Source organism: Amphibalanus amphitrite, unplaced genomic scaffold (assembly GCF_019059575.1).
Source record: "Amphibalanus amphitrite isolate SeventyFive unplaced genomic scaffold, NRLGWU_Aamphi_draft 000598F_arrow, whole genome shotgun sequence".
Classification (NCBI taxonomy): domain Eukaryota; kingdom Metazoa; phylum Arthropoda; class Thecostraca; order Balanomorpha; family Balanidae; genus Amphibalanus; species Amphibalanus amphitrite.
The window spans coordinates 318,789-335,987 of NW_024882092.1; the positions used below are offsets into that span (position 1 = coordinate 318,789).

Sequence of the window (17,199 nt, forward strand, 5' to 3'; positions counted from 1 at the left end):
TCAAGCATACGACCGTGTTTTGTTAACGTTCCAGGTATTTTTCGACAAAAGCCGATCGATGGCTTATGGCCGGCAGGTCATTAACTTTTGACAATATGTTGAGTGATGTATAGACAATTAGATACATGTATATTGAGTAGAAAAAACATACAACACATGGGTGGATGCGTTTCGTCAGAGACCTTTTCAACACCCGAATATCGACAAAGAAATACAGTCTCTGACGAAACGCGTCCACCCATGTGCTGTATGTTTTTTCTACTCAATAGTCAATATATATCCTTTGACAATATGTAGCTATCAAAGCATGGGCTGCAATGCTAGAAAACACTTCAAACATGCGCTTACCAGTAAACAACACATTTTTTGTACTAGGAATAACTCAGCTGCTACTGGGCCGATTGCGCTGAAATTTGGACTGTGGGTGGAGGGGGCACTAACCTGGCGATGCATGGTCATGTGTGACAGGTAGAGTGGATCGATTGCACGTGCGCACGTGAAGGGTCCTCTTCTACATCTCAAGAACGGCTTGGCCAATTTCGCTCAAATTTTGTACACTGATAGGGACAATTTAGAAAGATGGCTGGCATAAGTCATCAGGAGTCTCAGTTTGCGCGTGCCCACGTGCAGCGGGCCGCTTTTATATCTCAAGAACGCCTGGGCCGATTGCGCTCAAATTTGGTACATCACTTAACCCGCGAGTTGCTGGGGGGGGGGGCGTTAAATGCCCCCACTTTTTCGCCGGGCCATAGCATAAAAAAGACGCGCAATTTTGGGTACCGTAAACGGGGGTGACTTTGCCATGTTTTCAACTTTAGACGCTTGTATTATTTTAGCTTGTCAACTTATTGGGATGACTCTATGTTCAAAACACGGATGGAGATAAGCTCTTTGGGTTTTGCTATTATCGTATTTATACATATATTGCCTAAAAATATGATTTTTAAGGAAAATGAGTCGTGGCAAAGTTAAACTGAAAAAGGGGTGACTCTGCCACTATGCCAAATAATGTTTTGTAACACTAACAAATACTTTTCAAGCTTTTTTGTTCCATTGTATGAGGAAGGGCACCCATCCTTAATTGTTTAATAGGAAAAAATAAAACAATTCGAGGTTTTTTGCTCTTAAACGATGTACAAAAAAGGAGGGATGCCTTACTTTTTATAATACATTATATTTGTTGAAAATAATTGATATTTGATAGTAAATAGAAACTGAAAAATGGTTCAGAATAGATAAATAAGCAAAGATTTTATTGTATCGGTACTCTAGGACCTTGCCGCTTTTTCCAGCGGCATTAAGAGGAACAGAAAGAGGACGTTCTTGCGGGAACATACCGACACCCTTATTATCAACATTTTGATCTATAAAATGATACAGATTTTTTTCAGCCAGTCCTACTGGGAAGCTCAGGAGTTGTAGATGATCATGGCTGTGCTGAAAAGTTGGGCCCAGCTTCATCCATTTTTTATTTTGGTTATTTTTGCCTTTCTATACTGCCACTGTGCATTCCTGTGTTAATGTTCAACATATAAACTTTTACGTTTTAAAAACCAGTTTGGACATCAAAATGATGCTAAATTTAAAACTTATTTTGAATTGCATCGGGTAAGTATTTCATTTTTGCATTGATAACATGGTGGCAAAATCACCCCATGTGGCCTGCAATTCACTTGGAAGAATTGCCACCAAAAATGTTAGCTATATGAAGTGACAAATGCCAGTTTTGTTGGATATGCTAGCTTAACAGCCTTGTCATGATCAACCATACCGAGTTTCAGCATCGCAGTTGGTCTAAAACATGGTTAGATCATACAAAGTTCGGACCTCTTCAAATTTGACCATTTCAATGACTCAAATAAAATGGAGCCCAGTTAGGTATTTTATGGTGATTTATCTCTCAGTGTTGGTTATGTTGGAAGGCCCATCAATTATCTTTCATTTGTGCATAAAAAATTATTACATTCTTCGTAAAATATCACTGGAGATCACCCTAAAGCATTTTTTGAGAAGCATGGCAAAGTCACCCAGCAAGGCAAAGTCACCCCCGTTTACGGTACCTGTAGGGAATTGATTGAAGTTTATTGTGACAAAGTTTAAAAAAATCGGTCGGAAATTTTTGAGATATCGATGTTTTAGTGACGTCATGATTTCTGAGTTTTCGAGCAAAAACGGCATATGTTTAAAAAATCATATAAAATCACAGAATAGACATACAGACATGCCGTAAACGCCATTAGACTGCCAATACCATGAACAATCAAATGGCTATCTTCGATTATTGATTATCGTTCCGCATTTTCCAAAACCTTGAACTGAATCTTGGCAATTTCTCGTGACTACTTCACGACCATGATACACGCATTTCTTAAATTGAACTTTTTGAGCCAAACACGTACACATATGATAAAATGAATGTGACCATCGTGTTCTACGTCCCAAATTACCCATAAAACATGTGTCACAGGCTGCGAATATCGTTTTGATTTTCGGGGATATGTGCCTACCCGGTTGACCTGACCTTGACCCTGACCTATGCTTGACTGACCCATACATGGAGCTGACACTCTTGTAGGCCTTATATGATGGATCGTTTACCGTTTTGACAGTTTATGACGAGAGGCGCCCATTGCGAAGTCCTGAAGTCCATGCTACTGAAAGCCCGATTTCAGTTGTTTGACCTGACCTTGACCCGACCTTTGACCTCAAAATTCAACTTTAAAGTACTCATCTGAAGGGTCTCGTCGCGTTCTTTCGTTTGCCGCCTCGTGCGTTTCGCTGCGCCTATTGGTTCTCGACGAGGCTGGGGGCGTTTGACGCCCCCCCCCCCCCCAGCAAACGGTGGGTGGCGAAATACCCCAGCAACTGCCGGGTTAAATCGGGTATGAGAAGATTAATTATGTGTAGGTAGTTTTGGTATGGGTAGGGTAGGGTAGGGTATGGCCCGATGGGTAGGGTACCAAAACACTCCAGGCACAAAGACGGGTGCTGCATCACTTGTGCCACCTCCGCGAGACAGAACTCCGGTCGCATGCCCCGAGCCGCGCACTTAATTTATTTCTTCAGCCCAATGATGGTTCTCCTATTCATTCCGTATTTTTATACCTTCAGATGTCCTCAAGTAGGAATTTTAGGGGCGTTGAGGTCCGGATAATGCACGGGTCATGCTTGCCACCAGCCGAGAGAGGAGCCGCTCCTCGAAGCGTGTCGCAGCCAGTCACGGGCTGCGGCGGCCGTTTAAGCGGTTCCTCCGTCCTGTTGCATGCACTGGCTATCTATCAGCCGGACATCACCTTCCAATTTCCTCTTTAAAGGGACCCTCCCACCTTCAAAAAGTTGATGAATTGGCATAAAAGTGATGTCCTTGGCTCGGAAAGATAAAAAATGAATATCTACCAAATTTCACCGAAAAATATTCACTGGTTTTCAAGTTATTAGGCTTTTACTTTTGTTTACTTTTTGGGATCTCCGCTGTTCCTAGCGACTTATTTGGAAGCAGTAATTTGGCAGCGTCGAAGAGCGGCAGACGTTGCGCGCAAAGCAGTGTATACGATGTTAACGTGTTAACGTGTTAGAAAACCACGTGTTAACGATGGTTTTAGTCTAAGATTTAAAAATCGTTAGATCTCCGCTGACGTCACAAATTCTAAGGGGGCATTCCAATGCATTAGCCCCTTAGAATCCGAAAACTGCAAGTTTGAAATTCCATATCTCCGAATTCAAGCATTTTTCGATGTTGTAAGTGCCCAAACTGGTATTTGCAGGCCATGGCCACCAATTTGGCTATCTCAACTCAAAACTAATGTTAAGGTGGGATGGTCACTTTAACGCCGTCCAGAGCCTAAACAGCGCTGCCATGCGTCGCTGGGCGTTCATTGTCTCACTCACGCCCGCCATATTTTTCAAACCAAAATTATCCAAATCTCGTGTCCTTCCAGGTGTCCTCCGGACTCGCTACCGATCACTTCTTGTCTTGTACAGGTTTGCGACGCTTCCCTGTGTTCAAAATGTCCGCAGCAACCCATAATTAAAATTATTGATGGGGCTTTATGCGATTTTAAAAACTCCTAAATTTCCTGCCGGCCTCCACGACATATTTCGCCTTGAATTGTAAATGTAGTATCTTGGTCGCACGTCTTTTTTTCGTATGGCTACAGAAAGCGAATAAGACCAGTAAAACGCCCTTTGGGGCGAGTAACGGAGCGAGGAGAGGGTGGGCCTTGCACGTGCGAAATTTCGAGGGGGTAGCTCCAACTGACTTGTGCACGGCACCTTACTAACCGGTCTCTAGCGATGTGCCAAATTTGAGCACAATCGGCCCAGCCGTTCTCGAGATCTGGAAGCGGCACCCTGCACGTGCGCATGTGCAAAATGGATCCCAACTGACTTGTGCACGGCACCCTACTACTGGTCCCTAACCGTGTACCAAATTTGAGCGCCATGGGTCCAGCCGTTCTCGAGATCTGGAAACGACTCCTGCACGTGCGCACGTGCAGCAGCACCCCAACTCTGGCACATGGATATGCAGTGCCTAGTGGGTGCCTACCTATATGCCAACTTTCAGCGCAATCGGCCAAGTAGTTACCGAGATATTGCAACAATTACAAAACTGACCTCTCTTCGTTTTGCACGTGGCACGTGCATAAGGGGTCACTCACAAGCATCGGGAATATTCCAATACTTGGTAGAAGGAATGAAGCTACCCTACAAAAATTACCGCGTGTAGATCGGTCAAGTGGTTGCTGAGATATAAGCCTCGCAAAAGCGTCCGCACGGCCGGCCGGCCGGCGTCTCATACTCAAAAATTTCCGTTAACCCGCGCCGTGCCGGGGGTGTTTGAACACCCCCCTTGCGGTTTGTCGCAGATATCTCAAAAACGGCGGCGCGGACGTTTTTGGCACACCTGTTCGTGCATCTTTTCCGCACATGTTGTGAAAATTTCAGACCCAGGTCGCCTTAGGTCAGGTCACCAGGTCACCCCAAGTAACCTCACCTCAGAAAAAAATAAGAATGCTCGTCATAGCTACATCGATTGATCGATTGCCCTGAAACTTTCAGCGATTGATTAGAGCAATATTATCTATAAAATGTATATCTCGGAATTTTGATATCGGTGACCTAAGGTCAGGTCAATTTTGCGGCCTCTCCATTATAAGTCAATGGGAGAAAATTGAAAAGCGTCTGTTTTGCACGAACGTTATTCTAGACACTCTCAAACATCGAGATGTAGGTAAAATTGACACACTGAACCGGAAAATGGCAACTGTGACCCCTCGTTATGTCCCCGAGGTCATCTCAGGTCACGAACAGAATCTAACAGTTTTTCGCTAATGTCTTCTGATAGAGGCGTGCTAGAGCGCTGAAAACGCCTTAGGTGTGTTCGGCTGGACGTTGCGGATCGACTGATGTGCAACATGACCTTTTCCGGTCAGGTCATGACCTTGACCTGAGGTCAAATTTTCAAGTTGACCTTTCAAGGTCAAATTATAGTTCATTCGACGCGTCTCGACAAGAGAAACACGATGCTGGCAAAAGTATTGTCATGTCTCTTCTGAGTCAAAAGTTATTGCCGAAAAAACGCTTTTCGTAAAAACGGCTATTTTTGGAGTTTTTGCCCTCTGGAGGCTAAACCGTTGACCTGAGGTCAAATCTGAGAACATTACTCAGAAAGGTCTGTGAAAGGGCTATCGAATGCGCTTTTCCGCGGCGCTGTAGCTCTATCGGTTCCCGAGAAAGCCGTTGGCAGTTTCCAAAATGTTGAAATAGTCAACATTTTACCTTTGGTGACCTCTGGTGACCTGACCTTTGACCTGACCCAAAAAATGACCGAAGTGTTTTCGTCCTTATTTTGGACGTTCTTTCGATTGCCGCTTACCGCGTGTCGCTACGTGGCCCAGGAGCCAAGTTAGAAGGGGGGGGGTGTTCAGACACGACCCCCTTCCGCGGCCCGGCGCGGAATCTCAGAGCACCGGCCCGGCGCGGGTTAATCTAAGGGAAGACTCCGCTCGCTTCGCTCGCTCCGTAACTAGCAGCAAACAAAAAAGCACCGAACTGGCTTTTATCTGGTGAAGGTACTTCATTGATATGATAATTCTTAGAATTTTTAGATAAATTTTAAATCCGTCCATTTTTCGGGAACTCCCGGTATAAGAGGCTGAAAAGTTGGTGAAAAGTTGGTATTTCCCTCGTTTTTTTTTTCAAGTTGGTTCGGTTTCGTTCTTTCGTCACAGTTTTGGTTGGTATTTGGTTTGGTGTCGGTATTCCGATTTTCTTTAATTGACATCACTGCCTTGAAAAAACCAACCTCCATTATTACATGCGACTGAATAGGGTTTCGTGTTGAACTCTTGACAACTATTCGAGCATATCGTCTGATTCCGACTATCGGTCACCGTGTGAGGTCGGTGTGAGTGACGGTGTCGGTGTGGCTGACAGGTGGTGGCCAGGGCACGCCGCTCGTCTGTGTTGTCATCGAGGGCGGTAGCAACACGGTGCGCGCCATTCTGGAGTACGTCACCGACTCGCCGCCGGTGCCGGTGGTGGTGTGCGACGGCACCGGGCGCGCCTCCGACATCGTCTCCTTCGTCTATCGGTAACGGCCCCGCCGCCACCACTGGCGCACGCTCATGGCGCCAGTCAGTGGCAGCGTGCTGCTCGACATAGCCACTAGTTCTTTTCTTAAAACCCACGAGCCGCTGGGGGGCATAAAGTTGCCCCCCCCCTTACCTTTTGTGAAATATCTCCGAAACCTGATGAGCTACGAACGTGAAACTTGGCATAGCTTCAAATGAATGCCTAGGCAATGTTTGAGGGAAGTTTGGCGGTTGTAGCACCTAAGATGACGTCACAGTGACGTCATAAAGTTTTATCCTTTTCCAATATGGACCGTTTCTGATGACGCTGAGCATGAAACTCAACTGTAAATGAACTAGACAGCACCTGCTGTCATCCTAAAACATCTAACTACACTTCCATCTAGTTTCCGACCAAAAATCGACCCTTTATATTCGGTCCCATATATCTGATGTATCGTGATAAATATGAGAGTCGCAAATCTATAATTTCATTTATGACGTCACTGTGACGTCATTTCAAATGGGATCGACACCAAATTTGGACACAACCTTGGCTATGTATTCAGGAAGATGTGTGCAAAGTTTCGCTTCTCTATCTCTTCGCGTTGCGACGATATCGTCGCAGAAGTAAAGGGGGCAACTATATGCCCCCCCAGCGGCCGGCAGGTGGCGCGGAGGCCCAGCGGCCGCCGGGTTAACTATCAATTATGGGAATTGAAACTATTTCCCCGAATATTAGCATTATATTATATTATATAATTATATTATATATTATATTATATTATTATATTATATATCATATTATATAATTATATTATATATTATATTATATAATTATATTATATATTATATTATATATTATATTATATAATTATATTATATATTATATTATATAATTATGTTATATATTATTACGACTTTGCGCCGTTCACGCATGTTAAAGAAGTATGCTTAAATCTTGATATTACGAGTGATTTTTGCAGCATCGGAGGGCTGTCTGTAAACGCGCGCGTGATTTCAGTTTTTTAAGTAAAACGTCGGTATAACCAAGGTATAACAGAAATTAATCCCGGGAATAATATTGTTAATCAGACTTTTTCTTCCCGTGGTGGAGCCCAAATATTTGTTTCGCAAGAACTTGCACGTTTCATGAAAATTTATACATTTTAAACTGCATTGAAAACATGACTAAATGAATCGAATGAATCTTGATAACGCATCAGATCCATCCAAGGCCAATAGGATCCATCAGATATCTGAATGATTCAAAACTAGCTTCGAGCCGATTTTTTTTTTTTTATAACTCTGAGCTTTGAGACCTAGGTGCCCAAACTTCTTTGGACGATTGTTGAAATGTGATTTAAGTAATTGTAGAAACATGGATTCAGATGTAACTGACAGTGAAGAAAACAGCGATTTGCCTTCCCAAGAGCTGGCAGATAGAGTGGCGGAATGCGTTCCAGCGAACACAAGAAAGACGACGGAATGGGCTGTAACAACGTATAGACGATGGGCGCAGCGCAGACCAAATGTTCGCTACGTCAAAGAAGACCTCCTTGCATACCGAAACGACCTACAGGCATTGGACCGCGTCTCGTCTCTGCGTCTCGTAACGGCGCACACGCTCGTTTTTTCCGCGACGCGCTAGCTCCACCAGGGGCGAAACGGCGAGGGGGGGTCGTACCCGCCCCCCCCCCCTCGGCCGGCGCGTATGTAGAAAACCAATAGGTCCGGCGAGGGTTAGAGGCTGAAATCCTCAAAAATAAATATTTGCGAAGACTGGCAGACACCCGCTGACGTCATCTTTTGCGGGTCACCGATGTAAACAAACGGCTAGCTGTTCTATCTCTCATATACGGCCTTGATTTGCACAGTGATCAAGGTTCCATGAACCGAAAGCCCTGTGTGTTCTTTCGAATATATTTGAAAGCATCTGTAAATTTGTTTGTTATTTGCATCATCATCTAACCTGACATGGATAGGTTCTAAATACAGCTGGTGTATGCCTGTTATAAAAGAAACCCTTTCTGACACTGGACTCCAATCTTAGTAACTGATCAATCGCTTTAGGGTGGCTCTTTTTGCAAAGTTTATGGAGTCATAGCCCATAGCCTGGATTATGAAGCATTTTTCATGCTGATTCCGAATCCGTTGAGAAAAATGAGGTATTCGTAAAAATGCCCCCGAAACGTCGTGGAAGTTTTTGGATGAAATGATAATATCGAAACTTCACTGCCTAATCAAAAAGTGGGTTGTCTTAAGGATGAAAACTTTATATAGAAATGAAACATGACATGTTAGCGTCACAATGTCACTAAAAGCAGTAATATAACTCAACTGATTCGGCAACAGCGTTCAATTATAATTGCGCCCGTTGGGTCAGTCTTCCTCTGATGGTGGATGTCGAACTTTAGTCTGGCAAACCTAAGAAAGAACGGAGCTAGAGCTTCTTAGCCTCCTGAATAATTTTGCCACGTGTTTTGATCACTGGACGCGTATAATCGAAGAAAATTCGTGTAAAAAGTCGTGAGAGAAATATTATTCAATATATTTTATTCAACATCGAAACGTGCATCAATGGTGGTTGCGCTCTGAATCCGTTCTTTCTTAGGTTTATCAGACTATAAGAGTGGTACAGTTTTGTCTATAGGTGGCAGCACTAGTTCCCAAACTTCGATTCCTGTATTTTGTAAAGGTCATTGTGATATCATTAACATGTTTTATCATCAGGTCCATCTTGCGAAAAGAGACATAGGGGAAGCGGGGGGAGCACCGCCACCTTAAGCATTTCTGCTCACCGAGCTGATATGCGTAGTAAAAACGAAGCTCTTTTGCATTCATGCGAAAGTAGGAATGTTTTCCTACATGTTGGCATAGTTTCCAGCGCTCCATTATAAAATTTCGCTGCTTTACAGACATTGAAAACAAGTCCTGCATTTTCCGTCCTCCAAAAAATGTGCGGGTAGCACCGCCACTGATGGCGATGTTATCCACAGATCGGCCTTACGGTGACAGCCACCCTTGGAAGCGTTAGCGTTACTGCTGTCTGAAATAGTAACTCAAACTCATATAAGACACACAAGAGTTGGTTGTTAGTTTGTCACAGATCAGACTGTTTGTTGCGGACAATATGCATAAAAAGCATGACAAATTCACGTTTATTTCGAAACATCCAGTGAAGTCAAACGTGAGGTTAAAAAACAGACGACGTTTGCGGCCTAACTAAAGCTCTTCTCCGAGCTGAGTGAATCATCATTGCGGCTTTATCCATTTTGCCACCCCTTGGGGTAGCACCGCCGAGCATGGCGGTGTTACCCCACTCACAGTCATGGACCGACAACGCCCCGACAACAAAACAAGCCGGGACGCGATTCTTCTGTAATTCCTTTCTCAACAAAGAGCACTTCATGCCCTCAAATTTAACGTAAAAATCAAGGCATTTTGACTTGAAATGACCACTTACTTGCTGCTCAAACATGCCAAATGATTACAACGATGGTTTGAAATTCACAAAATGGGCAATTGCGATCTCAAAATCAAATAAATCTTAGCGGAACCTACCTCACGCGGCGTCCCGTTTCCGTTCGGATACCGAAATGGCGGGTGTTTACATTTACAATTCAGAGTTTTGCCGATAGAGAGGATGGCGGTGTTTCCCACATGGCGGTGCTACCCCCGCTTCCCCTATGAATCATCGATCTGTTCGTCTGAAAAAGATTTAAGGCGTTTTCCTCGTCCTTGTGTGTCATTTTCCTTGCGTAAACAATGTCCAAAATCAGGCTTTTCTAACCAATAGCAAGCAATCTGGTTGAAACGGTAATAACCTAGTAATGTAAACAGCGATTACATAAGGATTCATTTAGGATAGGCTTATTTCGTTCAGTGGCATGCAGGGGATGCACCTAGATGTTCCGCGAGCTCCACCGACAGTTGGTCGCTAAACCATATGACCTGAGTTCAACCCGGGTGCCGACACCCCAGTGATGTTGGAAAATTATGCAAGCTCAGTCTAGTCACGTACCAATAATGCTCATCATTGACCAGGTGACCGGGTCAGTTTGGAATTTATGGTGTACGCAGGCTGGGACCGGGTCGCTGCAGACATTGGCCTCCGGGCTCCGTGGACGAGCCGGACACGCCCCAGCTACGGCTTTGCTGGCTGTGGCCGGGTCCTTATTTAGCGGACCCAACCTGTCGTCAAATCATACCGGAGTCACTCCGGTATAATTTGGCGACAGGACTCCGGTATGATTTGACGACAGGTTGGGTGTGATGAAGAAGGACCCGGCCACAGCCAGCAAGGCCGTCTGGGGCGTGGCCCGCCCGTCCCCAGCGGCCAGTGTCTGCAGCAACACGATCTCGGCCGGCGCCGCGGACGGCAGTCTCACACCCTCCAGCCAGGCAGGGAAGCGCGTCTACAAACTAGTCGTCTGTAGTCCACAGACCTAGAAATTTAGTCTGTAGTCTCCAGACCTAACCTACAGACTAGTGATGTCAATTACGGAAAATCGGAATACCGATACCAAACCAAATACCAACCAAAACTATGGGGAAATACCGAAACCAAACCAAGTTGGGAAAATGAGGGAAATACCAACTTTTTACCGATTTCTTAGCCTCTTATACATTAGTGAGGGTTCATCATACCAACAAAATACCAAACACATTACGATTGAAATACCAAATACCAAGTTGGTATCGGTTTGGTATCGGTATACCAAAGAGTTGGCATACGATTGACATCTCTACTACAGACTAGTCGCGAGATCCTATGCGATCATAGGTCCGACCCCTCCATTTTGTAAAGAGATCCACTTAGATCAAAGATCCGCCTATCTAATCGATGCGCCGTCTAACTGTGGACTGGCGGTGCGTGTGTGACTGTGTGGCTCTGTCCCTGCAGCCACCTGCACAGCGCTGGCGGCGCCGTGCTGCTGGCCGTGCCCGAGATGCGGGAGCACCTGGTGCGCACTGTCCGCGACACGTTCGGCCTGGCCCGCCAGGAGCAGGCCGAGCGGCTGCTCTCGGAGATCATCCAGTGCTGCCGGCACAAGGAACTGGTGAGTGGCGCGCCCAAAGCCCCAGCCCAGCCCAGCCCAGCCGAGGCACCACCTACCCACATGGACGCCTACAGGGTATCCATCATTGGCGACATCAATGGACGCCGTTTTACATTTGAGTTTTACATTAAGCACAAAAATTGAAATAGGAAAAAACACGCCACCTTCGATTTGGCTCATTTTTATATATTTTATTGCGTACCATCTTCTTAACAACCTGTGAAAAAATTTAGAGTGGGCCATTGAGTTTGAAGAAAATGGCATATATATGCAAACATATGTTAAGTAACCGCGCGTGACCTTGAAGTAACGGCGCTCGGTGTTATGTTGAAAATTAGCCGTTTAGGTCTTGAACTGAATGCAAGCAAGTCACCAATTACTTCAGGGAGTCCACTAGTGCGCACAGAGTCACATCTAGGCCCACTAATCCCATATATTGACCTTGATTATTGATCAGTCGCCCTCCCCGGCCGAGAGGAGGCACGAGTGCAAACCCCATCGCTCGATGTGTTTTTTTTTGCGATTACTCGGTACGCGCTGGTCACGGAAAAAATAAAAGCCGGTATGCTTGACCTTTGATTTAAGCTGGATCTCGTGACACCATTTTTTTCAGCTCAGGTCAGGTCACTGAACTATGACGCCATAAGTAACCCTCTGTATGGTCCTAAAATATCGCAGTCACAACACCCTAAGTGACAGGAAATCTTTCACAAGAAGATGAAACTTACAGGATTGAGTGATCTTCCGAGCCATCAAAACTTGTACATCTCGGATTTTTTATAAAGCTCACCTGAGATCAGGTCAGTCACGTGACCGTACCATTTTAAGTCAATTGGGAGATATAGAAATATCTATTTTTAGGCGAGAAATGATTCAAGACTATCCTAAGATGGAATCAAGCTTTCATACACACCTTGCGACGTTCGATGAAAAATATTTGCGTTGTTGACTTTGCGTGACGTCGACGTAAATAAGGTCATCGAACTTTTCCCATCAATAACTCCTAAACGAATTGAGCTATCCAGTTGGAAAAGCCACCAATGGACTCAGAAATACCTGCCAGATCGAATGATATGCAGCATGTATTATTTTGACCAGCTTTGTGTCCTGAGTGGCTTCGACCTGCCCTTGGCCTGAAGGTCAACGCACAAGTTGATCTTCTCCAGGCAAAAAGGTCAGGTCAGCTCACTTAACTGAACCATTTGACGGGTTCTGAGCAGGGGGAATACAATGGTGTCAAAATCGTGACTCTTTAACAATTTTTTTGGGTCAGTTATTCACCAAAAAACGAACTATCATGGAGCACTTGACATGATCTCAGAGCTCAGCGACTATAGTTTTTTTTCTTCTTCAAAATGACGCTGGCTCAAAGTTCAATATCGAAGCTCTCTCGTGAGTTTTGGCAGCTTCAGTGTCTGGCCAAGAATGTCTTACCGAAAAAAAATAATCGATTTTAAATTGTGCACGGTAAGTAGCTGGAAATCGTTTCTTAAAAATGAACATACTATGATGACGTCACTGGTGGCAGCAGGCACCCAAATGTCCGTACAATGGGACAAGTGTCAACGAATTTGGGTGAAACTTAGTTTTTCACTGTTGCCGAGCTCAAGATTCTTGCAGATAAGGTTGGGACGCGAGTCACGTGATCCTTTTTCTGCTTTTCCCAACCCTACTCACAATTTTCATAAGCCTTGATTTATTCCTTGCACAGAGGAGTTTGTAGTTATTCTATATACAAAAACTAATTTCATGATATTTGAAATTAACAGATTTAACTCGCAATCTCAAACAAAAATTGAATTTATTCGCGTTTCATTAATTTAATCAACTGGCAACCATCACCCATCGTCCTCGATGTAGTCGAACTTGGCGCAATCAGATAGTGTTCGAAATTTGTGACGCTTACTTGTTGCTATGGCGACCGAGCAGTACCTACGATTTTCATTTGTCAACAGGTGCTTGCGGAGATGCCGCTCACACTTTTGAACACAGTCTTTATGCGTCAGTTTGTTTTACGCGTCATAGGGTGAAGTCGTATAAGAGTACGCACTTAGTGGATTTCTTGCTCTCATTTGTTTAATATTTGAAAGAAAGAAATCGCAAATGTGGAATATTAAAGATAATTGAATTAGCCATCAACCCATGAGGCAACGATCCTTCAGCGTAAATGGAAGTGGTAACTGACGTTTTCTGAACCGCTGCTGTTGCGTACTCTTACCATATGGGGTGTGCAAGAGTAGGGGAGAGTGGGGTAATTTGGCCGGTGGTGTAAATTGGCCGCCCCCACCTGTACCATGTCTCATAAAAGTGAGTGAAATAACTCTAGTCTCTATTCATTTGTCATGGGTAGAAATAACTGGAGGACAAATGTCAAAACTTTGCCCCTCGTAGTTTTATTCAAAATTAATAAAACGTTAATTTCATTAGAAAATGGTAACTTTTGCTTCTGTTAACAAAGTTGTATAACATGTAGTATTTGGGCTAAAAAACGAATTCAGACATCATAGCGCCATTCTTGGGGGTGTTCAGCGGTTCCAAGAGTAATTTCATTTAATTCCGTATAGCCGTGATGACTTTATAGACAACAGTTTTCAGAATGGCAATATGGGGTAATTTGGCCGGGACTAGCGGGGCAACTTGGCCGGTGCGCTCATGGTCACTATGCTAGGACGGCCAAGTTTTCATGGTCAATTGTACCATAGATGACATGATTCATGACCAACTTTGACTACTTTGATGCCTTACTTCCGATTGGTCAACTGTAAGAGCATGTGACGTCATCAAAGGCTACCAAACGTTTTTTTGCTAATAAATCCTTACATAAAAATGGTGCAGCCGCACAAATGGTCTCATTCTGTTCAGTTCGCCAAGGCGCATCGAATGATATGTATGATGACCTTGAAATCACGTGACCTTGAGGTCAAGCGACCTGAGGTAACGTGACCTGAGCCCTGAGGTCAACCTTTGACCTTGACTTCTCGAGGTCAACACATATATGTTTCGATGCGGACTGACGAGAGAATTACGATGGTACTCGAAGTTTTGGCCCAGCTTGATTACTTCAAAAGTTATTCGTAAAAAACTGTCTTCGCATCTAGAGCCGCTAATTTGGCTATTTTGACCCCTGTGACCCCTGAGTCAACCTCCAAAATGCGGCAAATGCGTCATAGGACACACGTCATTGCTGAATCTGAAGCTGACTCGCAATATAAGAGAAAATCCCGACCGCAAACTAACACCGGCCAAATTGCCCCACACCCCCGGCCAAATAACCCTGCTAGTGGGGCAATTTGGCCGCCTTGCAGACCTTTGTAATACGTCACAATTTCAATACAAGTAATTACTCTATCATTTCAAGTTTACTGTCCAGTAAAGTAAAATGAATGCGACACCTGCCAGCATTGAGAAAATGCAGAAATGTGTCGTCAATTTTAAGCTGCATCGTTTTCTAAAAAAAGCGGCCAAATTACCCCACTCTCCCCTACGCACGCCAGGCGGGTGGAGTACGCAAGCATATGAACACACACATCTATGCAGCTTGTACTGTCCAAATGCTTCACATCAAACTCAGAAGACATTTAATTCAATTCTAGTATCCAAAAAGAAAAACATAAAATAAATCTTGCAAATCTATAAATCAAGAAATAATCATGTCATGTGGTTCTAAAAAAATGTACAATCAAAAGGGAGAATAACTCGTACCTATTTGGAATTTCGGGTACGCATCTGCCTCACAGTGCTCCATGGATGATATACCTACAAAACAAACGTCATTGAGCAATATATAAATAATTTCATATTTCTGTATATTCGATATAATGTATAATTCTGCGTACTCTTACCCTCATGAACAGTGCGTCCTCTTACCCTACATGCAATTCGCGCACAAATCAACCCCGAAACATTGTGCAAAACTTCACAAACAGAATATTGCAATTTGCACTGCACAGTGTTTCCCCAGAAAACCTCACAAGTTTCCCACAACAATCACGAAAATGTACCTTATCTCAACTGCCAAGTATCAAAATCATTGTATCATACCATAATAATATCATAACGCTCGAAAATAATATTCATCGCCTTAAACTCAACAGCGTCGCCGCACAACGCCCACGTTCCGTTGGTGACAAACACGCACTGGCGGCTTCATGTCACTTCATGAACTCGACAAACCCGCGTTGCTAAGCAACCGAAACAGCTGATGCGTACTCTTATCGCCCGCGTCCTCTTACCCGCCCTTACCCTATCTGAAACATGTTTCGTGAGGCTCCAAAACCATTCAATTCATCTCCTTCAAAAGAAGTGTTTTGTAACATTTTCGATATGTCTTTTTGAGCTTAATTGCTAGCTCCATTCATCTTATCTTGCGTGAGGATAGTCATCACTCGGGGACCAGTCGTTGAAAGCAAGAAACATCGACGAGGAGAAGATCTTGTAAAAAGTCGCAGCGATTGCATTGAGCATCAAATGACGAAAATATTTTTACCCCCCACCGCCTCAGGCCATCACGTGCCGTCACCCATCGAGTAAGCGGTTCCGTCCATGATAGTTATACGTTACATTCCAATACATGTTGGACAGCATGACGTCACCACTGTTCTCATATCTGGTTCCAAAACGCACATATGGAAATCATCGGGAAGAAATCACATGTTAAAATTAGTCGACGTTCGATTTTCTCAGGTTCAGTTTTTGCTCGTTTTGATCACTAAAACACGTGCTTGTTTGAAAAACATACTTGGAGTCAGCGTCCTTTTGAAAAAAAAAAAACGAACTATAGCCTGACTCCTTAACCCTCGCCGGCCGAGGGGGGGGGGTGCGGGTGCCGCCCCCCCCCCATAGGTTTTTTTTCGCGATTGCTCCGAACACGCTGGCGATAGAGCGCTGAAACTTGGCATACCTGACCTTTGATTCAAGCCGGATCTTTTGACACCAATCGCATTTTTGGGTCAGGTCAGGTCACTGACCTATGACGTCATAAGTGAACCTCTGCACGGTCTTCAGATGTCGCAACTTCGCAACGCCCTCACTGCCAGAGGAGATGTCACAGGGAAATGAAACTTGCAGGATCTAGTATCCATTATGAGTCTCACAACTTGTATATCTCGGATTTTTCCTAAAGGTCGTATGAGGTCAGGTCATTTTCGTGACCTCACCATAAGTCAATGGGGAAAAATGAAAACTGCTATTCTGGCGCCGGGAACGATCTCCAACTATCTCAAGCACACAGAATCGTGCTTTGATGCACTCCGTGCAAGGTTAGATGCGTCACTTGCGCAATGTTGACCTTGCGTGACGTCATTTATGACGTCTGTGGTGGAAGATAGATCTGATAAGCCGAAGAGTAGAAACGTATGTATTTCCAAAGTTACAGCTAAGGGTAAATTACGTTAAGTTAATTTTACATTATGACACAAATGCTCAAATTGTTCAATGTCAACTCGCCAGTCACATTCACTCCATTCAATCGACAAGTTACATCATTCTAGTTCGTAAATCAGCATTTTCTAAACCACCAGTTTACAAAGCATTCTTTTCATCTTCACTTCACTTCACTTCTCTCG

At 44.2% G+C, this 17,199-nt stretch overlaps 1 protein-coding gene across 1 annotated transcript in view; it reads left to right on the forward strand.

Annotated features, from left to right (window-relative positions):
- Positions 1-17,199, forward strand: part of LOC122394555 (transient receptor potential cation channel trpm-like) — a 291,178-nt gene that overhangs the window by 182,682 nt on the left and 91,297 nt on the right. Inside the window, exons 7-8 of the mRNA XM_043391514.1 lie at positions 6,436-6,592; positions 11,479-11,635. Of these exons, the coding sequence (XP_043247449.1) occupies positions 6,436-6,592; positions 11,479-11,635 (314 nt within the window). The remainder of the gene's footprint in view (positions 1-6,435; positions 6,593-11,478; positions 11,636-17,199) is intronic.